The 23,464-nt window shown below is 44.6% G+C and overlaps 1 protein-coding gene across 1 annotated transcript in view; it reads left to right on the forward strand.

The window, feature by feature from the left end:
* CASR (calcium sensing receptor) overlaps positions 1–22,418 on the forward strand; it is a 42,483-nt gene extending 20,065 nt beyond the window's left edge. The window contains exons 4-6 of the mRNA XM_032098691.1: positions 12,583–12,813; positions 16,228–16,351; positions 19,242–22,418. Coding sequence (XP_031954582.1) covers positions 12,583–12,813; positions 16,228–16,351; positions 19,242–20,692 — 1,806 coding nt within the window. The 3' untranslated portion in view covers positions 20,693–22,418. The remainder of the gene's footprint in view (positions 1–12,582; positions 12,814–16,227; positions 16,352–19,241) is intronic.
* The last annotated feature ends 1,046 nt before the right edge of the window (positions 22,419–23,464 follow it).

The following is a 23,464-nucleotide window of genomic DNA, read 5'->3' on the forward strand; positions in this document are numbered from 1 at the left end:
AATTATCCCTCAGTCTTACCTTGATGATTTAAACAGAGTGGACTTTTAGTCATAAGGTAGGTTTTGTGCTTTAGTTCTGTATCTTGTCCATTCACTCATCCTTCTTTTGGCACGTATTCAGTATTCCTTCAACAGACTCAGCACAGCCAGACAGTGAAAAAATCCCACATTTGCATACTCCTCTTACTTCCTCATTTGTAGGAGCACAAGGTGCCTGACCCTTCCATGCCGCTGCATGCAATGGAAAGGTCACATTTAGTAGCCAGTAATACTTTGCAGCAGATGGTACCCTTTTTGTGCCTGGTGTGAATTCCTTATGCCTTGATGCACAAGCCCAAATTTCTCTGTATTAAACACAGATGTTTGAAAGCAATCTGGGGGCCAGTGCTTTTTCTTGAATATTATTTACCGTTACCTTAATCCATGAATTTTCTGCGAATTTTCCCAGCAGTGCTTTTGTAGCTGCTGCCAGAGTACTGATAAACATATGGTTACTGAGGCTGGAGGAATTCCCCATGAACTGATGATCTGTCTCTGTTCATATCTGTTGGGCAATTCTTGATCCACGTTACATAAAGTGTAAAGCTCAGTTACTTCACTTCTGAAGGGCTATGTCTGTCAACCCAACTTGAATTTAAGAAGATCTGTATTCCTCTAATGTTATTAGGTGGCAGCAATTATGTTTTAGACCAATAGTTTTGTATTAATTGCTCCTCAGGCCTAAACTCTTGTTTTCCATTGTTTTTCCTGTGATTGATGTCAGGCTAACCAGCCTTTGGTTACAGAGGACATCCCTCTGCCTTTTACAGTATTGTTTTTTCTTGGCAGCCATTGCAGCCCACCAGAGGCTGACACGGAGCAGAACTTTGGACACAGGCCTGGGAATGCACTCCACTCGCAGGTGTAGCAAAAAGGTGGATTGGGGTTGCTGTGGAATAAGATTAGATAGCATATTGGCTTTATCATTCAAAGCCAGTGGCATTTTTATGTGTATATCATAAACCTGCTGTATTAGTGCTCTCTTTATTGCTTATGGAGTGCTGTGATGAACTGTCTGGTTCTGTCAGCCTTTTAGATCCAATTTATATTCCTCAGGCTGCCCTCTAATCCCTCTTTAAGGACCTTCTACCTCAGTTAATGTCACATTATGGTTCCAAAACAAGTGCCCTTGAGATAAGAATGTCTGGCTTTTTTTCTGATAGTAAGGGCACTAACATATCATTCATTTAGCTCTCCTGCTTCTCCTCAGCTCTCTCTTTAGCTTTCCATCCTCTTTAGCTGTCTCTTACAGCCTTAATATCATGAGGATCTGGCATACATGACACCTTTCAATTTTAATATGTACAAGGAACTCCTTAATACATTGCCTGGTGAGTTTTTCTTCTTTGTTCTCCAGGATTTTTTATGTTCCACTTTCTGCCAATACAACACCTGTGTTTTTCAGCCTTATTTGGATGTTCTGTGTTGGATTAGTGCTTTTAGAGCCCATCATAATAAATACTGCTGTTTGAGCTCTATTTGTATGATGAGGATGGCATCAAATTACTCCCTAATTAATGAGCTTTTATTTCAATGAACACAGGCAACATTCTGAACTGATGAGTTTATCATGCATAAGGTACCATCAGTCAGTCCCTTCCTGTAGCTTGTCCATGGATTTTTTCCATTCTGTGGAGTTCAGAGGCCTCCATCCTCACTGTCCTATGCTTGTACATCACCAGAGCAGAGACTAGTCAGAAGCCTCTTTGATTTTATATAGCATTATATCCTGCATCTAGGGGTTTTCCACAGACATTATTTTTCATTTTGCTACCATTATTTTTGTCCTGATTCCTAGGAACTGAATTAATGCTTACAGGATTTGTAAGGAGGGGAGAAGTGCTGTCACTCCAGCCATCTCTCCCCAGAAGAAACTTACTGCAGTCAGTAGATCAGATTAAGTCTGTTTGGAATGGCACTGAACTGGGACTGAGGCTACTCCAGGATGCCCCAGCTCCTGAAGTTGCATGTAGGAAAGATTTTTTGGACTCTAGGGAACTAATATTACAACATCATGCTTTGGGCCATACAAATACATTGGGGTACCATCATACAGCTGGGTCTTGATTTAAAACAGAAAAAGGGAAAATGTTAGCAGTAAAAAGTATTTTGTCATCTCTTTTCTACTCTAGAGCTAATCAAACTCACTAATTGCAGTTAATGGAAACATCACTGTCCAAACCAGCATTTTGACAGACTCAAAATGAGTTGTTTCCCCTTTTTTCCACTAAAAAAAATGTAATTACAGTTGAAAATGGAACCGGCACTTGAAGGTCACATTTTTGAGTTTGACTTTAAAAAATATATTTGTACTGAATTTCATTTGACAAGATTTCACATGATGTTTTCCTATGCAAATCTTTGGTCACACTGAGCCAAATCATTATTCTTTACCATGGCACATCTGTGTGAGGTGCTGTTTGCTATCAGCTAAGCATTACGCAGTACAGGCTCAGGACTGGTGTTCTATGGACAACTGCATTTAGAACTGTAGGTGTGCACAGGGCCAGCAGGAGTTGTGGAGGACCTTGGGGAAACAAAATATCCTGGTCCCATCCTTACTGTGTCCTGCCACCTCCTAACTGATGGCTAAATCAGTCTGGAAAAGCAGCCACGCAATGCCAAAATGCTGCAAGATCATTTCTTGATTCCTTTGGGAGCCTCTGTGACTCATCAGACAGGTCTTTCAGAAGCATTTCAGACCCAGATTTGTAATGGAATTGAGGCATCTGCAAACACCAGTAAATACCTAATGGGTTTTTCTGAAGTATCTCAGTTGGACCTGACTTGTGCAGCCTCTGTTGTGAAATTCACTAGGCTTGGGTTTTGATTTCTCTCTGGACATCCTTGTAAATATGGTACTGTAGTAATTCTAATCCTAAATCAGATTACTCCCATTTTTTATCAAGTTCCATTTAGAAATGCTTGCCTTTGACATTTTTGGTTTAAGTTGCTTCTACTGCTGTAGTAGTAGCTATTAATTTGTTAGTTTTGTCACCTTTCATCATCAAGAAAGCATCAAAGCTGCTGCAGGTTTTAATCAGCAGAGCAGGCTTGCTGGGCTGCTGGTGAGAAGACACATAAACTGACCCATCAAGTCCAGTTACAGGCAAAAAACTGGTCCTTGTCTTCGGAAATTCTAGGCTTCACCAGTTTCCAAGCAGACTAAGCACTCACAGCACCAAATGAGACAAGGGAAGCACCAAGCACCTTCTTCTGAGCAGAAGGTGATGGTGTTTTCAGCGCAGTCCACATGAGTTCCTTCCTCTCCCAATTTCTGCAAGCTTCTGTTGGAGATCCTGCTTCTCTCTCACGAAGAAAGGACATCCCATATGTATGGGTCCCCACATCAGCACCAGTGCTGCCCCTCCTCAAGGACAGGGCATTGGTCAATGGAAGAGGCAGAGAGAGATCCAGCCCCCATCTGCCCAGGGATCATATCCTTGACAGAAGCAGAATGGAACCAATTGTCAGTTACAATATGACAATCAGCACGTCTTGTCATGTCAGCTTGATATCCTGTACTTCTCTGCAGACCTGAATAAAGTCAGTTGCTTTTGCACAGACAGGGGTCTCTGCTTCTGTGAGAATATATCACCTCTCTCCCACAAGTCACTACATGTTTCATAAACAATTAAATAATTCCATGCTTTCATCTCTCTTGAAATGGAAGACTGACTGTCCAAGAGCTATCATCACCACTTCTGAACTTCTCTGATCTTTCTTTAATTTTATTCTTCTTTTCTGATTAAATGAATAGAACTAAGAGCTTTTTTCCAGAGGAGACTTGTACTACTGGCACTAGATTTTCAGTATCATTTTCCTTCTTACTTTCATATCCTAATATTTTGTTTGTTCCTTCTGCTGCATAATGCACAGAGTGTTTTTACTGACCTGCCTACAATAATGAACAGGTCTTTGTCCTCAGCAGTTAGTTAATTTTCTTCAATAAAGATTATGAATAGCTTAAATTATTACTTCTAACATATGGCACATTGTTTTTGTCATACACATTTAATTTTGTTATCCAATGACCTTCCTAGATTTTACAAGGAAGTCATTCTGTTCTTATCAAAGCATAACGACATTGAATGTTCTTGAGTTATTCTCAGGCTTCACACAGCTATTCTTGAGTATTGAATGAACTCTTGCTTTCACTCTGTTTTTCAAATCAGTGCAGATCTAGCATTTCACCAGAGCTGAGATGTCCATCCCATCTTGCCAAATTTCCCTTGGAGTATTGTCAGTGTATCTCTGGCTGACTATCAATTCCTCTCTCTTTGACACCAGCCCTTCCAGAGTCTGTCTCCTTTTGTTCATCTGCCCTGTTTCCAACCTGACAGTTTCAATCCTGGAGTACAGCCCAGGCCTTGCACAGTAGGTGCTGACTGGTTTTCATTATTTTGGCATTAAGTGCTCAGTATCCCAACTACACACCAGGCATTCCTTGTGCATGAAGCTGGATGTGTGTGACAGGAAGACGTCCAAGTTTTTTGTGAGGTATTTACAGTGAGAATCATAGCTCTGTTCCTGGGTCCCTTTCAGCTTCTCCACCTGAGTTACCCTTATAGTGATAAAAAGTATTAACAGTCACTTCTTCAGAGCAGAAAACCAATAGAAAACAGGCAGCTTAGGTGGAATCTGGTCACCAGAGATAGGAGTTAAGAGAATGGGCTGAAACTGTGTCAAGGGAGGTTTAGATTAGATATTAAGAAAAGATTCTTCACCCAGAGGGTGGCTGGGCACTGTAACAGGCTCCCCAGGGCATGGTCACAGCACCAAGCCTGACAGAGTTCAAGAAGCATTTGAACAACACTCTCAGGCACAGGGTGTGACTCCTGGTGTGTCCTGTGCAGGGCCAGGAGTTGGACTTGATGATCCTTGTGGGTCTCTTCCAACTTAGAATATTCTATGATTCTGTGAATATAGCAAGTGGTGTGAGTCAATGAATCACATCCTTCACTGGCTGAAGAATTCTGTTGTCTTCTGAACGGCCTTTGGAAAAAGGTGAGATTAATGGTGCTGGCATATTCTGGCAGCTTGGTTTTAAAAACAAGATCAGCACTACAACACTACTGTCCCTCTTGGTGTACAAAGGGCAGCAGGGAAGGAGGAGAGGTAGAGGGGAAGGAAGGTGCAGCTCCTGCTAGCAAGAAGAATGCTTTGGAGAGAAGGGTGAAATTCATCTTCCCCTGTCTCAGGCTTCTGGAAACAGGTGTTACTGACACAAGGGGTCAGGGCCAGCACCTTCCTGTCTGCTTGGGTCCTGTGTGTCAGGACTGCTTGATGCTTTGATAACAGCACTACCTTTCAGAGAGCCTAAGAGTTGGCCCTACATAAAAAACCAGGCAGAACAAGATATTCCAAAGTACAGGATGCAGCAGGAATTAAGGATTTGATACAGAAACTAAAAATTAGAGTTTTGCTAGCCTGTAAATGAAGATTGACACATAGGTAGTTGAAAGTGAAAGGAAGAAAGAAAAAAACACCAAAAAACTATTGCTTCAGATAACATTTCTCTTAAAGCATTTTACAAGCAGCTGGGCCTATTTCTTCATGACACTTGACCACAGGCAAAACCCAAGCCCTGTGCACCATGAGCCCTGGCCTAATGCAATAACTGATCTCTCAAGTCCTTATGCCTGTTACAGAATTATGAAGGCAGCTTCTCCATGTACTTGATGAGGGATCCAAAACAAGAAAGGGGATTGGGCTCTCTGCAATTCAAAATGAAAGTCAGGACTTGCCATCTTGAGGACAGTTGCCAGCTTTTCATCTTCATTCGCACTTAGCCATTACACGGTATTGTTGGCTGCAGAAAAACTTTTGGTACCTATCAGTCCAGAACAGTTTTACAGGCCTGCAGAGGGATAGGTAGACAGAAATTAAAACTTAAGTGGGAAAATGTATATTAATTGTTAAGACAGGATTGCTTGCAACTGTGTGTTAGGAGGGGAAATTTTTTGTCCTTTATGGTGACAGACACCTATAAGGTGCCCAGGTTCTCTTCCATAGCAGGACCATTTGACCTAGGGAGGAAACACATCAGAAAGTAGCTGCAGAAGGAAGCCAAGGATATTAACCCTTGACAGTATATGGAGACTAGTTAAGGACCTGGCACAGATGGGACAGCTCATAGCACACCTAGATACTGATGTTTATTTACATGTATTTAAGAATTAAAAAGACTGCAGCTTTTAACAACTTTTGGTATCTCACACACTCTTGCTCTCCCCACAGCTCTACATCATCAAGTCTTACCTTCCCTTCCTGGCAGGGATATGATGGAGGTTGGCCAAGGTGGAAGTTGTCCATTTATGCTGTGCAGCTCCTCTCAGTTGCCTTTCCTTGAGCATTACTGGCCTAGGTTACTGAGCATCCCCCAAAATTTGTCTCCACACATCTCCTTCATCTCCAAGATCTTTCCCTACTTCCAGTGTTTTTCATGCAGACATGATCTTTGCTTTCTTGTTTCTAGCTCTGAGCCCTAGGTTTTGGTTGCAATCAGCCTCCAAACTGGGGGATCTGTCTCCTATCTTGTTACTAATTGGCGTATTTAGGACACGCCACTATTGTTTAGTCCAGCTGCTATCAAAATGTCCAACTAGTCCATGGCATGTGCTTCAGAGGACAGCTCAAAGTTCAGCTTTGGGCATGCATACACACACACAGTTCTCTGCTATCTGACAGCATTCAAAATTTTAAATGGATGTTTTTGCCTGCCACCAGCCTCAATACTAGTGACAGAAAGTAAGTGTGTACTGCAGATCAAGAAAAGGTGGAGAAAGGAAGCTGGCAAGACAAAACAAAGGTACTAGGTGGTGTTTGTTAAAAGTGAGGACAGCATCCTTCAAATAAATGAGTTATGTCCAGTGAGTAAAATTGGAACATTCATAAACTCTGGCAGGTTAAATGTAAAAATAAAATAAGGCAGATCAAAAAACCGAATGAGCAACAGCTTGTAAATGGGGCAAAAGCTCATAAATCCTTTTTTAAACATTTCAGGAGTAGGACTGTCTGTTGAGCTGTAGATTATCACTGCAAAAGACAAGCTAAGGCCATGACAGAAGAAAAGTGTGCTCCTCATGGACAAACTTAAGAAGGTTTATTTATTTATGGGGAACTTTAGAGGATCTGTCTAATTGAACTGACTATAGAAGAAACTATGGTACACGAGCAAAATGAACCTTGATACTTCAGGGCAAGTGAACAATATTCACCCAAGGGATCTGCCAGAGCTCACAGAAGAAGTAGCTGAACAGCTGGCTGTGGTGTCCACCTCCTCAGACGTGAAGAGTGTTAGGCCCTGAGGACAAGAAATGTGACAGAAGTGACATCAGTTTTCTAAAAGGGTTGTGGGGGAGATCCGAGGAACTAGCAGAGCCTGATTGAGCCCATTATTAGAAACTGGGGTAAAAAAAAAAAAAAATCAGGAAGAAAAAATAGAGTAAAAAAACAGAGGAAGAGTGACCATGATTTCTCTAAAGAGAAACCTTACCTCACAAACTTCCTGAAGTGCTTGGAAGACTTTGGGATGTGTATGGATAAGGGAACTTCTATTCATAGGGTTTGCTCAGGCTTCTTAAAGACATCCTCTGGTAGTCGGTCACCAAATTCAGAACTTACGTGTATGTTGGTTGAAAGATACTCAGCAGAGTATAAAAATAAATTATGAGACCTGACTTATCTGAAATGAAGTTGATCAAGTCTATGGGTGGATCCTCAGGTCTGTCTGAATAGTAGTCCAAAAAAGCAAACACGCTTCTAAGAATAGTCACACTGGAAAAGGGACAGAGAGGTAAACAGAGTGTCCTGGGGCCACTTTCTCAACCCTTTGGTGCATCTCACTTCAGTATCATGTGCATGATGAAGAAGACTGGGAATGTTTAGAGAAGGGTTAGTGGAACATCTTCTGTACAAAACGTAGCAACATCAGATAGGGCTCATCAACCTGAAAAAGAGGTGTCTGAAGAGAGATCTGACAAAGGTTTGTAGAATCGTGAGAGGCATGGAAGAGATGACTGGCAAATGACAGTTCTTTGCCAATATAAGCATGAAGGTCATCAAAAGAGATTAGTAGCTGCTCTGTTCCAAAAGAGATGAAGAGGTGCTTGTCTCATAAAATGTTGGTCTCTGTGCTGTAGGGGGTTGCGGCTGTGAAAAGTTTGCACAGGTGCAGAACACAAACGTGCAACATCATGGAAGAAAAATACACCCAAAGGTTATCAGGTACAAAGCCTCTGGCTCAGGAAGTCACGGAGCTGCAAAATATATGAGAGTGTTCAGGGGTAGTATCATATCACTGTATGCTCCTGTGTAGGTATTTGCTGTTGGCCACAGTCAGAAACAGGTCCTGGGCAGGTGAGCTGCCACCTGCTCTAATACAACTGTATTTATGTTGTGGCTTTATGATCCTCCTATAAGAGTGGAAACAACATGTCCCAGAATATCTAGCCTGAATAAAGCATGGGGTGCTGCATGGCTGGGAATGGCCTTACCAGGAATTATGGGAGGGTGAACTAGAGGGCAGCTTGCAAGTCCTATCAGATAAGAGGTGTTTTAATTAAAAGGCATTGCAATTCAACCTGAAGTCTGTGACAGAGAGAAAAGAAAAGAAGGAAAAATTACAGAAAGAAATATCTGAAGACAGCAGCTTGCACAATGCTCTCCCTGCAGGAGCAGCTGCTCCACCAGCGGCTGATGGTATATCCAAGCCACAAGGTCAACACTTCTTCCATAAATTCTTGGTTCCAGGGTATGGTACATGTACCCCTGACACATGCTCTTGGCCTGGCTGAAGCAGAGTCTTTTAGGTCTTTGTAGATTGAGTCCTGGTTATTTATGTTTCTATCTTTAGTTACAAAACATAGTGACACATTTTTAACTGAAAAGCTTTTAGCTAATCATTGATAGTCTGGTGACTATAAAATAGTGCTGTAGTTATTCAGAGCCTACAACTTCCTCTTTCAACATTTAGTGCATATATATTCCTTGTCTGCATTTTCACCCTGTAAAGAGCAGAACTTGTGAGATACAGAGATACGATCCTGGGATCTTCTTGCTCTCTAAAAAAGGAACATGTTCTGGTAGTTGTTCATTTTACAAGCTGCCCCTCAGGATTTAGATTTGAAGCAAAACTTCGGTGTTTCCTGTAAAGAAAAAAACAGGCTTTGTTACTTCTGTTGTTCCTGCTGCCTCTCCATTTGGGATTTTAATCAAGTCACATGCCTTTCCTGCATGAACTGATACATATTCTTCTGCTCCCTAGCTACAGCTGCAGAGCTGAAGCTGCTATGCTGTGCCTGGGGAAAGACAACATTAATTGCAAATCAGTGCTTTTATATGAATTAACAGTCAGATAGACATATCAGGTCATACATGAAATTATTTATAACCTGAATCCTCAGGTGTAGAGTGTGTGTGACCAAGGGAAAGATCCTGTCAAACTAATCCTACAAAACCCCACTAAAAGCCAGGAGTACGTACTGCTTTTGAAGCAACCTAGTGTCAGGAGGGAAGGCAGACTAATTGAGGTGAATGTTATGAAATTAAACAAACAAAAAATTGCATTCAGGGAATCCAGAAGTTCTTCACCATTCATCTTGTTGACTCTAAGACCAGTGAGCCTCCTGCTGCTGCAGCTGACCAGGAGAGGCAGGACTTGAACTGAAGAATCCTCAATATTGCTCTTGCAAGATTGTCTCCTAGTGTGTGCAGCAACTGCAGTCAAAACAAGGGCAAGGTCTCCTGTCTAAACAGGTAACAGTCAACCCAGCAGTGATACCCAGTCAGGACATCCTGGTGTCATTCAGAAGGATGCAGTACTGCTCAGAGAGAGTGCCATGCTGAGTTGGAGTGAGGAGAAACACAGCGTTAGGCTCAGTGTAAGGACAAACCTGATCTGGACATCAAAGCTGCAGCTGTCACCCTGTGGTAGGTGCCAGAGCCTGCAGAGGAATGTGAGCTGCCCTGCTGAGCACCTGCACTGCTGACGGACAAAGTTTCTGGTAACAACCAGGCCAAGGCTGCAGCCCCCATGCAGATGAGGCCAAAGGGAGGTGAGGCACTACAACACATCACTGTGCATCTGCAGACCCTGTCACCCGTTCTGACCTCAGAGCTGCTTCTGTTCTGTTCTCACTGTCCCCTGATGGAGCTGGGCAAGTAGCATCTTCCTGGGTATGGTACCCTGAGGTAATGAGGGGAATGAGAGGGGAGCAGTGTGGGTATTTCCTTACCCACAGCAGGCAATGTCCCAGCTCTCCACAGCAAAGTGCCAGCACAGAGCACCTTCTTTTGCTGTGTCCACCACAGGGTGAGATCTTCCAAGGACAGGTCCTGGCTCTTCAGTGAGATCATTCCAGCTGCACACCTTATAGGTGAGCTGGTCTGCAGAGGAGGGGCAGCATGGATGAGAAAGACAGAAAAAAATCCTGCCTTCTCTGTCTCACCCATTATTCAAAGACTAAATACTGTGGAAATATTTTTATATCCTTCCATCAGCATCACACAAGCTGAAAAGGTATTGTTGGCCACATCCTGTGTAGTACTACAAAGATTTTTCCGGACTCTCTCAGGCTGGCAGTGATATAGGCAGTGAGAGGAGGGTATCTGTGGCTCTGGGGATTTTAGCTTGAGATAGGAGGATCCCAAAAGGAAACAGCAAAAAATGAGACAATTTAGCAAAACTGACAGGAATTAATGAAGTGATTCTGTTCCCCTGTCCCTGTGTTTCCAGGTAAAAAGGATTCATCAAAACAATATTGTCTGTTCTGTCTGTGGGGTGAAGAGGGCTCTGCCTGCCCAGACAAATTGATTTAGTTTGGTTTCCATTACATTTTGCCATCCAGAGTTGTATGTTTGGGCACTCGCAGGTGGGGGGGTTACTGGGCTTACAAGCTGTCACAGGTAGTAGAACCAGAGCAGCAACTATGTTGCAGTGGTCTAGGGGCAGCTGACAGCCAGATGCTCTCACAGTCACCTCATCTTTCCATAGGTGAGCACGGGGAGAAATCTGGTAAGTGCATAAACCAGTAAGTAACTTTTGAACAGCAATACAGTGTGGATGAATTGTATCACAGTTGCCAGTACAGGCTTGCTTTCATGCTGCAGTTTCTTAGGTCTACTTGTCAGGCTATCTAGATCATGAACTCTACAACTGCAGTTGTCCCTGGGATTAGGGACATGCAGCATACTGATTGAGAGCCAGCTGAACACGAGCCAACTGTGCCCAGGTGACCAAAAAGGCCAATGGCACCGGGCCTGTATCAGCAATAGTGTGTCCAGCAGGGCCAGGGCAGTGATTGTCCCCTGTACTTGGCACTGCTGAGGCCACACCTTGAGTGCTGCGTCCAGTTGTGGGCCCTTCACTACAAGATGGACATTGAGGTGCTGGAGCACATCCAGAGAAGGGCAACAGAGTTAGTGAAGGGTCTGGAAAACAAGTCTGATGAGGAGTGGCTGAGGGAAGGGGGGCCTGTTTAGCTGATGAAAAGGAGGCTTAGGGGGACCTTATCACTCTCTATAACTCCCTAAAAGGAGGTTGTGGCAAGAAGGGGGTTGGTCTTTTCTCACAGGTAACAAGTGACGTGATGACAGGAAATGGCCTTAAGTTGTGCCAGAGAAGGCTTAGATTGAATATTAAGAAAAATTTCTTCACTGAAATGGTGATCAGGCATTGGAATAGGCTGTCAAGGAAAGTGGGACAATCATCGTTCCTGGAAGTGTTAAAAAAATGTGTGGAGATGGCACCTGGGGACATGGTTTAGTGGTGAATACAGCAGTGCTGGGTTAATGGTTGGACTTGATGATCTTGGAGATATTTTTCAGCCTTAATGATTTTGTGATTGTATATGACACTTTAAGGCATGAGGTGAAAATTACAGGGAAGGACTCCTGGAAAACAGGCAGAGAATGTAATTACTTTCAACTATGCAACCAGGAGACAGAAGCCAAAAAAGTGGTAAGAATTCTCCAGGTCTGCCGTAAGGCAAATGATCTTGATTTATTGGAGTTTTCTTACTGAAGTGCATTGGGCTTGGGTCTTTTCAATCCAGAGTCAAGTCCGAGTTGTTTCTCAAGCACTCCTGTTTCTGAGTGATTGATCATTCAGAGACTAGAGATACCAACTGAGAGCATTTATGCAGTGGTTTCGAGAGCAGGGTGGGAGCGATGCATGGGTGACTGAAACACATCAGAGGCTGCTGCCACTTCTCTTGCCCTAAGAAAGAGCTCTGGGCTTGCAGAGGTGACTCAGAGGACCAAAGAGGAATGCTAAGTGGATGATGGGAGAGCATCAGTAAGTGTTACAGATGGGTTGCCAACCACTCTGAGGACCATGATACCATGTGGTAGTCCTACAAAGTTTGTACAGGCTGTGTGTGTTCATGTGATAGAAAGCTTCCTACTGCTGTGAGTAAAACATTTGGAGAGGTTAAGGTCTGTAGTAAAGAGATTCTTCCTAGTTCTCTCCCCATAGCAGATGTGTGCTGCGGTAGGGTTATAACACACAGGCATTCATAGTGTCTCTCTGTCTCTCTCTAGGTTCTCAAGCATCTGCGACACTTAAATTTCACCAATAATATGGGGGAGCAAGTGGATTTTGATGAGTTTGGGGACCTGGTAGGAAATTACTCAATAATCAATTGGCATCTCTCTCCGGAGGATGGCTCAGTCGTCTTTGAAGAGGTTGGGCACTACAACGTTTATGCCAAGAAAGGGGAGAGGCTTTTTATCAATGAAAACAAGATCCTATGGGGTGGACTGTCTAAGGAGGTAAGTGCTTAAATCCTCACAGCAATGTTTTCCAGGTTTCCACAAGCTGAAATTTGAACTAGCCCTGCAGACTCCTCATATTATGCCTTCATGTCTCATTAAAAGATCCATTCACCTTACTGTATACACAGTCTCTACCACAGTCTTTCATACCCTTCTTATACACTGAAATAACAGACAACATCTCCTCCCCTCCTGTACGTTTGATGACCCTGGGTGTTAATGTTTTAAATGAAGTCTTTTTCTCCTTGCCCAAACAGATAGAGTAGAATTTTATAGCACTGTTTCAACAGGGATGAGAAATTCATTACCCAAGTCTGCTTGTTGACTAAATCAAGTTTTCCTGAGCTCAGTAGTTTCATTGCTGAAAAGAACCATCTCTTTCACTCCCATTATCTCTGTATCAAGAAGTGTCTCTTCTTGCTCTGTTATATTTGCAACTCTTTCTGCTGGCTTCACCCATCCGGTCTCAGAGCCTTCCTCACACCCTTGCCTTGCAAACCAACAGAACAACCCCTGTCAATCTGCCTGGGTTAACTTGGACATGGTGCTCAAATAGTGGAAGATGCCAACACCTGCTACCTTTCTTTTTATTCTCCTTGAGGGTGCTTCTGCAGTCTCATAAGCAGTGATCTCAAGATGTATTAATTGACTTCAGTCAGGCCTAAGTCCTTCTCCACTGTCCTGCATATGTTAAATCTTTTCAGCATAATTATTGTCACTAGGAGCCAGGCTGTGTCTGACCCACAGGCTGGAAACATGGTGCAGACATCTCCAGACAAGAGCCAGATGAACTGCAGCCATAGCTCTGACTCACAGAGGGAATACTGAGTGGGCATATGGTTTGTGGTCTGCGAATTGACACAGGGAGTAGAGTATTCACTCAGAAATGTCACTGCCAGGCCCTGCCACGATGTTTAGATGTGTTAAACCAGCACCTGATTAATGAGCAAGGCAATTCACTTCCAGGTGATTACTCACATTGGCTGGCAGATCAGGTAATGCTTCTGCCTTAGCTACACTTGCCCAAAACAGCTACAGCATCAGTTCAGCCTTGCCTTTACTCCAGCTTCACTTCTGGTTCAAGTGCAGAGCACTCTGAAGGAGGCATGAATTGGAACAGAGCATACTACCACAGAAATACTGAGCTCAGAGCTTTTCTAAGCCCAGCTGGAGACTCTAAGCACAAACTATAAGTGGAACTTTAAAAACCATGATATTCTAATCCCTCCTTCTGGTTGTTGCAAATGAAACTTACTTACTTTTCCAACAGTTAGGATTTACTATTTTTTACTTAAACTGAATAATTGTGTTCTCTTGGTCTAAATATTTCTAGCAGTGCAATATTTAACTTCATTCTCTGTCCTAAACTGTTGAAGATGTGACAGGATGTTGCTGAGTGTAATGCCAGGGCATGTAAAATTTGCGCAGTGGAGGGGTTTGCGATCCCTATGTCTGCAGCATTTGTTTTCCAGTTTATAGACTTCTAATTTCTTTCAGATAGAAGGACCTGTTCAAAAAGAGTAGTCAATACTTCACTCACTGTGCCTCTTGTCATCCCCAACAAAAGTTTAAATGTAGGTAATTTTAACATAGGAACTTCAAGCATTGGGCAGATTTGCAAAAGAATGAGTTAAGGAGTAGGTAAGATAGATAGGTTCATTTTGGCAGAACTTGATAAAACTCCCCACAGAATACTTAAGGATTCAGCCAAAGCAATCACAAAAGTACTAGCAATTCATCTTTGAGAAATGTGGAGGATGCATGATGTCTCAAAGGATTAGAGAGTAATCGTAATACCTGTTTTTAAAGCGGTTACAGGAGAGCCAAGGGAATTACACACAATTGAGTTGAATTTCAGTAACCTAAAAGACTTGATAAAAAAATTGAACAGTTTATAAACACTTAGATGATAATAAACTGATAAGAACAGACCAACATGTATTTGTCAAGATAAAATCATGCCAAACCAATTTAATTTTCCTCCTTAGAAGCTCAATCAGCTTAGTAGATAATGGGGAAGCAGTGTGTGACTTGAGCCAGGCCTTTGATTCAGCCCTGTTCAAAATCACTGTTGGCAGCCTAGGGAAAGACAACCTAGACTGATGAAGTCCTCTTGATGGATGCACTCTCTGCTCAAAGACTGTCCCGAGGAATAGGAACACTGTGTTAATAGCAATAGGCACTAACAGCAAAGAGTGCTTCAAGTGGGGAGCTGCAGGGATCTGCCCTGGGTATGTGTCCATCCAATCAATCATGTAATCCTGATGAACAACTTAGGAACAGCATTCCCAAACTCTGCTGCAGCTACATTTCAGAGTGAAAGGCAACAGAGCCAACGTTCACCTGAGCCACGGAGCGGTCATGTTTGCATAGGAGTTGCCATTACTGAGGGCTTGCTTCCCCTAGGGCTGAGGTCAGTGCCTGCATACAGGCAACCTCCAAACCATGCCTAGGACTCATTGTGTAAGTGCATCAGCACAGGAGGTTCCTGGTTGGCAACACTTGGGTAAAGTAGCATCAAACATCCAAAAAGGTGAATGGAGGCTTCCAAACAGAACAGCCCTTAAGTATGTATGGGTCATGGTACAGTGCTAGCAGAGGAAAGTGTAGGTTTAACCCTCCTGAGCTGAGAAAGCCATGTTCTGTGTCATCTGTCTTTCCTTAATTTAGTTGGGGAAAAGTGAGCTCAACCTCAGGTCATGACTCTGTGTGACAAAGGCCCAGGCTTCCATTTATCATGCTGAAGTCCTTGTGTCAGTGCACTTCAGGCATGCAGTGAGTGTGCCCATGCAACCACTTGGTGCCAAGACACGACAATGCTCACGCGGGCTCAGGCACAGCATAAATGCACAACCAGCAGTTGACATAGCAGCGGCAGAGGTCTGGAAACCCTTGGATCTGTATAGCGCTACTGATTTGCATCTTTACATGCTCAGTGTTCCTAAAGAAGAAGTGAGTTTCAGAAAACCATTTTAATTTCCATAAATTATTAGCAGACAAATATGCAATATACAGGATTGGGGATCAGAAGTCAGAGCCCATCATCTCCAAGGCTGACTCAAATTCCTGTCAATAGAGATTGATTGTCTTTTCTTTTAACCATCTAATGACTGTTTTTGGATTATGTATATCATGGTCACATTCCGGTTTGCAATGCCTACACAGCACAGATTACAAAGGTCTGCTGATCTTCTTTACCATCCCTTGATGTGCTCCTTCAAAGAAATCCCACTGTAGTGGGTTAGGGAAGGACTCTTGTGCAAAATGTCTGTTCTGGCAGGGAGAAGAGGTAAGCATTTGAGGCTCTTCATCCAGCACGCCAACCAAGCAATAACACCCTTGGAAGAAGCCCAAGGTCTTGCCATAGAAAGGCACTGGCACCATTAATCTGCTTGGGCTCTTTTCTTGCAGGTGCCTTTTTCCAACTGCAGCCGGGACTGCCTGCCAGGCACGAGGAAGGGCATCATTGAGGGGGAGCCCACCTGCTGCTTCGAGTGCGTGGACTGTCCCGACGGGGAGTACAGCGACGAGACAGGTAACACCCACAGAGCTGCTCTGGGCCTTGAGCGAGGGCGGTGCCCGCCAGGCATCGCCGGCAGTCGTGCTGAAATCGCTTCCCTGCAGTGCTGGGCTGGCGCCTGCCTTGCCAAGAGGCTTCACAGAAAGTCTGAGGGACTTCTGAAAAGCTTACAGGAGATGAGTGCTGTGGTCCTCAGGTCCTGTCTACTGCTAAGCCTGATTGTCCCTTCTGCTCTGCATTTGGAAAATTAAGGCAGAGAACTTGAAAAACAACTTGCATATAGAAAGCCTCTCAGGCAGCCACAAGCAAACTCTATTGCACACTAACAGTAGCTTTTCTTCCTCCAAAAACCTGGAGGAGGGAGATATTCCCCATCCTAAATTCTGTAGTTACGTCTGCCTCCATCTTTTCCTCATGTTGCCGGGGTTTTATTTCATGCTTTACAAAGAAATAAAATCCATTACATCCCATATTTCACATGCAGAGAGGAATACTGCCCTTTATGGACTCAACAACTACAGGTTCTGTTGATCACTGGCACTGCAAAAGATCAGAATCTGTGGATCCTACCAAGCACCCACAGACATGCTTTTTGTTTCTTTTGTTGGTAGCTTGGATCAAGCCACTCAGGTCCAGCAGTAGATTGGAAAAGGTAACCTCAGTTTTAGAAATGGTTGAAAAATTTTGAATTTCCAACACCACTAATGCTCTCTCAGTGTTGGGCACTCCCAGGGTAACAAAGGCAAGTGAATTCTATCAGGATATCAGTCGTCCCCACGCTGTAGGGCACTTGGGACCTCCTCACACCCTCTCCAGTGCACTGGTCCCAGCAAACACTGCAGACCTTCACTGAGAAGAACAATTCGGTAAACTGCTTGCAAAACTGTACAAGTGTTCTTTGGGAGAATCTAATTTGTGTCCTATCAGACAGGAATGATATTTTTTAGCATGACCATATAGTACTACAGGATGCTTGAAAGCAGCATTTTCAGATTGAATAGAAGCAATTATGGTCGTGTGTAATAGGGGTCTTCTGGTGTTTGTCACATAATTTTGGGAGCTAGCTCTGGTGTGGAGGTGAAATTTATGGGGCTGAGGTGATGACTGTCTTCTGCCTCTACAGTTTCCTGCTGCAATTTCAGCTGACAGTAATGGTCTTTATTTCCTGAGCTTGCCAGTTTTATAGGCATAGAGACCAGTTTTACAACCAGTTTCATCCAGCTGAGACGGGGATGCTACCAAAGGAAACAATCTGTCCTTTCCCAGCTGTTTCCTCCTACCCTTTGTCTGGGAGCAGTACTGGTGCTTGTGCAACCATAGAGCGAGTTGGATCAGGTCATTGGAGTTCCCGAAAACAAGCTCTAGGGAGGCTGAGTTTCCAACTAGAATGATAAGCTGCACGCCCTCTAGTGTTACCAACACAAAAGAGGGGGCAAGAATGAGCAGCCTTGCAGGAGGAGGGAGACCTGGTTTACTCCCTTCAGTGGCAGCATGGTCTCTAAGCCACCACAGGGCAGCAGTGAAAGCGTATCTTTAGGATGCAGTGCTAAATAGCTGTCCCTGTCACTGGTAGAGGCAGCTGGATTCCCTGCTACACAAAATTAGCTTTGCTTTGTCTGCAGCTTGCAGTTTGCAGTGAGCTTTCAGGTAAAAGGCACAAGAAAAATAAGAATTATTGTCTGAATGGATGTAAATGAAATGACCTGGTGATGACAGCTTCTGACTGAGTTTTTGCATCTAGTGCCAGGTTTTCAAATGAGCAGCTTAGGTGAGGCAAAAAGTCCTTAGGAAAGCAGTACCATATCAGGTCATGGATGTTCCAACCACACCTCAAGACCAAGAGAGCTTGAAAACATTTGTCCTTGTTAGCTGGGCATTCCTGACTTTCCCATTAGCATCCACCTCTGCTCTGGAAGCTATGGTCAGAGTCTCTGTCTGTGCTCAGGTGCAAAGCTCAGAGGGTGCTTGCTGTCAAAGGGGTTTGTGAACTCACCACATCCCCTTGCCATCCTGCTGGGATCCCAAAAGCAGAGGTAATTTGAGACCTCCAACTCTCTGCTCTTAGCCCCTTTCTACTGCCATCAAAGGAGTCATGACCCTCCCTGCTGGACCATGAAACCCATTTGAATTAAAGAAGAAGAGCAGAAGCAGCAGGTCTTCGCTTTTTGATCATGCCAGCCATTGACATGACCATGCCATCTCAGCAGGCACAACTTCTTTCATGTAGAGGAAGGAGAGGGAGGCACCAATTTGCCCTTTGCAAGTGTTAATGGGACATTTGCCGGGTGTAGGGAGAGTGATATCATTAACACACATCTTCCCCTGGCATTCCAACATGAAATGAGAATGTGCTGGGAATCAAGGGCATTGCCTGCCTTCAGGGAAGAGCAGTTTAAACACTGAGACTTGCCTCCATGGAATATGAAATAGGCTCTCAAAAGCATTTAAGGAGGCAAGAACGTTTTTAATTTTCTCTAGAATAGAAAAAGGCAGGATATTCAAATGATGATAAAAGTGTGAGAGGTATGAAGACAGACAGAAGTAGAAGATAAAAGTGAAGGAACAAGGAAGAGGGAAAAACAGAGCCTACGTAAGAGCTGATAACAATCGAAGTTTGCAAAGTTTTGCCAAGAAATGGATTACAAAAACATGAGTGCAGGAGCAGGACTTCTTTTAAGCTGGAACCAAGTACACTTTGTGCTTTGCTCTGTAGCCCATGGGAGGTTGGTTGTTTCAGTGTAAGAAACTCAGACATCAATATATGACTCGGGGGATCTGCAGACACAGGAGTGGAACACGCCTTGTGTTTAAGATCAAGGCTGGTGCACAGCTGCCATATATGTCATCCCATATTTCAGCCTTTCATTCTGACAAACCTTCCCTCTCGTTATCACTTCTTTTTCAGATGCAAGTGCCTGTGACAAGTGCCCTGAGGATTACTGGTCCAATGAGAACCACACGTCCTGCATCCCCAAGCAGATAGAATTTTTGGCCTGGACTGAGCCCTTTGGGATTGCTCTGACTCTCTTTGCTGTGCTTGGAATCTTCCTGACTTCTTTTGTTCTGGGAGTCTTCACCAAATTTCGCAACACACCCATCGTCAAGGCCACAAACCGGGAGCTATCCTACCTCCTCCTCTTTTCCTTGCTATGCTGCTTCTCCAGCTCATTGTTCTTCATTGGCGAGCCCCAGAACTGGACTTGCCGTCTGCGGCAACCAGCTTTTGGCATCAGCTTTGTCCTCTGCATCTCCTGCATCCTGGTGAAAACCAACCGTGTCCTGCTCGTCTTCGAGGCAAAGATCCCCACGAGTCTCCACCGAAAGTGGTGGGGCCTCAACCTTCAGTTCCTCTTGGTCTTCTTGTGCACATTTGTGCAGATTGTCATCTGTGTGATTTGGCTCTATACGGCCCCACCATCCAGTTACAGAAACCATGAACTGGAGGATGAGATCATCTTCATCACCTGCCATGAAGGCTCCCTGATGGCCCTCGGCTTCCTCATTGGCTACACCTGCCTACTGGCAGCCATCTGTTTCTTCTTTGCCTTCAAGTCTCGAAAGCTGCCTGAGAATTTTAACGAGGCCAAGTTCATCACCTTCAGCATGTTGATATTCTTCATCGTGTGGATCTCTTTCATCCCGGCTTACGCCAGCACGTACGGCAAGTTTGTGTCTGCTGTGGAGGTGATTGCAATACTGGCTGCCAGCTTTGGGCTTCTGGCCTGCATCTTCTTCAACAAAGTCTACATCATCCTCTTCAAGCCCTCCCGCAACACAATCGAGGAGGTGCGCTGCAGCACAGCTGCCCACGCTTTCAAAGTGGCTGCCAGGGCCACGCTGAGACGGAGCAACGTGTCCCGCAAGCGCTCCAACAGCCTGGGGGGCTCCACCGGCTCCACCCCTTCCTCCTCCATCAGCAGCAAGAGCAACCACGAGGACCCTTTTCCTCTACCAGCCTGCGCAGAGCGGCAGCGCCAGCAGCAGCGTGGCTGCAAGCAAAAAGTCAGCTTTGGGAGTGGCACAGTGACCCTGTCGCTGAGCTTTGAGGAGCCGCAGAAGAACGCCATGGCCAACAGGAACGCCAAGCACAGGAACTCGCTGGAGGCCCAGAACAGCGACGACAGCCTGATGCGGCACCGGGCCCTGCTTCCCCTGCAGATCAACGAGCCCCTCGGGGCTGAGCCTGGCTTCCAGGCAGCTTCCAGCCCAGAGACCAGCTCACAGGAGTCGGTGGTGGGAGACAACAAAGAAGAAGTACCAAGCCCTGAGGCGGAGCCTTCCCTGCCATCGGCTAACTCCCGAAATTTTATAGGCACTGGAGGTGGCTCTGTCACAGAGAACACAGTACATTCCTAACGAAAGAAAATTGTGAAAAGTACACCAGCCCCTAAGAGGAACTTGCTCACCTCTTGCTTCTGAATGGGAAAGGCAACAAAGACACACCGCTGTGACACAGCCCCACCACACCTTAACGTTAGCGCCGGCAGGGTAACACATGTGCCTCCAGAGGAAGGACTGTGTCTGGGGAGCCTTGGATTGAATTTGCATTTGCTTTATTGAAACCAGGACATCTCAGAAGGACAAGTGAAGATCCCCTCTGGTGGGGCTTAAGCAGAAGTCTGCATGCTGCCTTGCCTCCATAAGCTTTTCCTGCCAGACTGCAACTCAGCTGACTATGGGAGGCACTAGGCAATTCCACTATACCCTGCTTTTACATTTATGTATAATATTCCTCTTTCCCACTATGTATAATATTCCCTCTTTATCCAGTATATGTGATCTGTAACCATGTGCATCAGGACTCTCAGCTCTACAAAAGCAAGGTACACGGTTTCACTTCAGGAAAGCACAGTCATGGGGAAAATAAAAAAGCCCCCAACATCCTGCATGCTGTGTACAGCCAAGGGTGTGAGCATGTAAAGTATTTAATGTGACAGAGCGCCCTGCTATTTATATTTAGTGATGTCCCAGTCTCTCCTTTCTGCCCAACAGGAAATATTGGACAATACTCTCCACAGACTCCATTGCACTAGACCAAGCTACTTAGGTTCCTACCAGTTCCCTCCAGCTGCAGTAGCTTTACCTCCAGCCTGCCTGCTTTGGTGGAGGGGGAGAACAGCTTGTAAATCCCTCCCGGAGAATGTTTCAAGAGCACAATGAGATGTATCCCTGACTGATTATGTCGCTAGTAGTTGTATGCTTAACCAAGTGTTGCTGCCATACTATCCCACAAGGCATACATGGCTAACCCTTTCACACCATAGTCAGTGTTGTGCTTTGCCATATTAATCTGCCTCACACCTACGCGGAGCATTGCGCCAGTCCTGGCGGTACTGGTGGGCCTGACACAGCAAATGAAACAAGGAGAAATGGAGGAGTTAGGAATGGAGGAGGAGCCCCCAGCTGTGGTAATAGGATCGCCAGAGCGGGTGAATATCTGAAGTGTGTGTGCTGGTAGATGACTGGGTGAGAAAGACATTCAGGCCTGGGTTCTTGGACACACATAGAGACAAATGAATGAACTGGATATAGCTTGGTGCCTACAGGCCACCTACTAGGTTATTTCCCGTTTTGAAGAGAGGGCACCTAGCACAAGAATGAAAGAAAAACAGTAAAGACTTCAGCAGAGAGCATAGCAGAACTTCATTAGTCTTGTCCCACTCTTCCTAAGGCAGACATAAGTGCTCCTGGTTTTGCAAGGCATGCCTGGTTCTTTTTGATTCATGCTGGAAAAGTTGAAGAGAGTGATTAGAAGAGAGATTTGTCACAGCCTGGTGAGAGAAAAAGCACCCCTGGACAGCCTGGTGGGAGGGGCTAGGGTTACATTGCAGAATTTATTTCCCTCTTCCCAGATTCCCCATGCAAGAGCAAGCATCTGTCAGGAAGATGTCAGTACCCTCCCTCATTAAGCACGAAGGTATTCTAGACCTCTGTGGAAAGGTAGGTGGGCCTGCAGTTCAGTGTAAGCAGAGACAAAAGGACTGTGTTCGAATGCATTGGGGAAAACACCACAATTCTCTTGTTACTGTTTTTGCTTGGTTGTTGTTTTGCCAGGGCAGGCAAATAAAACTTACAGGTGACATTACTGCATAAAAACTTTGTTTTGCCACCTCCACTTGTTGTTGACAAGGAAGAGACGTTTTGACTTAGGAGAGCAAAGTGGAAGTCCAGAACCCCAAGAAGCAGACTGTTCAGAGAAGTTACTTTAACCCTTTTGTTGATCTGTTATATCCCCCTTGGAGTGCGCTCAAATTTTAATTACACCACATAAGAACCAATCAAACTATAACTGTAAGGCTTGCAAATGACAATATTTGATTAAGACTATGGCACAGATGGCTGGGGGGGGGAAAAAAGAGTGAGTTTGAAAACACGAATCCTTCCAACCTCAATTTTGGAAAATGCCTTCTACCCCTGGACTCAGTAAGAGTTGCTCACTTCTTCTGAAACCCCGGTCCCTTCCCTAAGCTGCTGGCTGTGGCGTGTGGGCTCAGTTTAGGGTACAGAATTGAGCCCTGAGGTCTCCCGAGTCTAACTGCACGAACAGGGATGAGCACTAGATGGCAGAAAGGGCTAAAAAGAGCGTTTTGGTTATGGCCTACACTTCCCAAAATTCCAATAGCTGAGTAGTTTTAGTGCTAGTGAATCATTCCTATTGGAGCAAACCCTGCTCAGTAGCCCTCGAAGTGAAACTGACAGCATTGAAACATGTAAGAGTTCAATGAGTGAAATGAAAGTGATGCAATTTACAAACCAAAGGCCGTGTACAAACACAAGCAGTGTAAGAAACAGAAAGTCACCATCAGCTGCCTTGTTTGGAGAGCAATATTCACTAGCTATGTATACAGTAGATAATATTGACATTTGGGTGCTTTTCATTCCTTGGGTGTTCTTCACTCTTTACATTTACTTGAGAGGAACTTATACCTTGGCACACAATGAGTCTCCAAGACCTGCAATCATTTTTTAGCACAGCCAACTGTGTTGTATTTGCTGGGGAAGTCTCACCCATCCTCCCTGCTCTCATAGTTGGAGCCCTAAGCCTCCAGCTCCAATGCTGTGTGAGAGCTGCTGCTGCAGCTGATAGGTGTGACACACACCTGGACACAAGGGAAGTTCAGTAAGAAA

This window comes from Corvus moneduloides, chromosome 2 (genome assembly GCF_009650955.1).
Source record: "Corvus moneduloides isolate bCorMon1 chromosome 2, bCorMon1.pri, whole genome shotgun sequence".
NCBI lineage: Eukaryota > Metazoa > Chordata > Aves > Passeriformes > Corvidae > Corvus > Corvus moneduloides.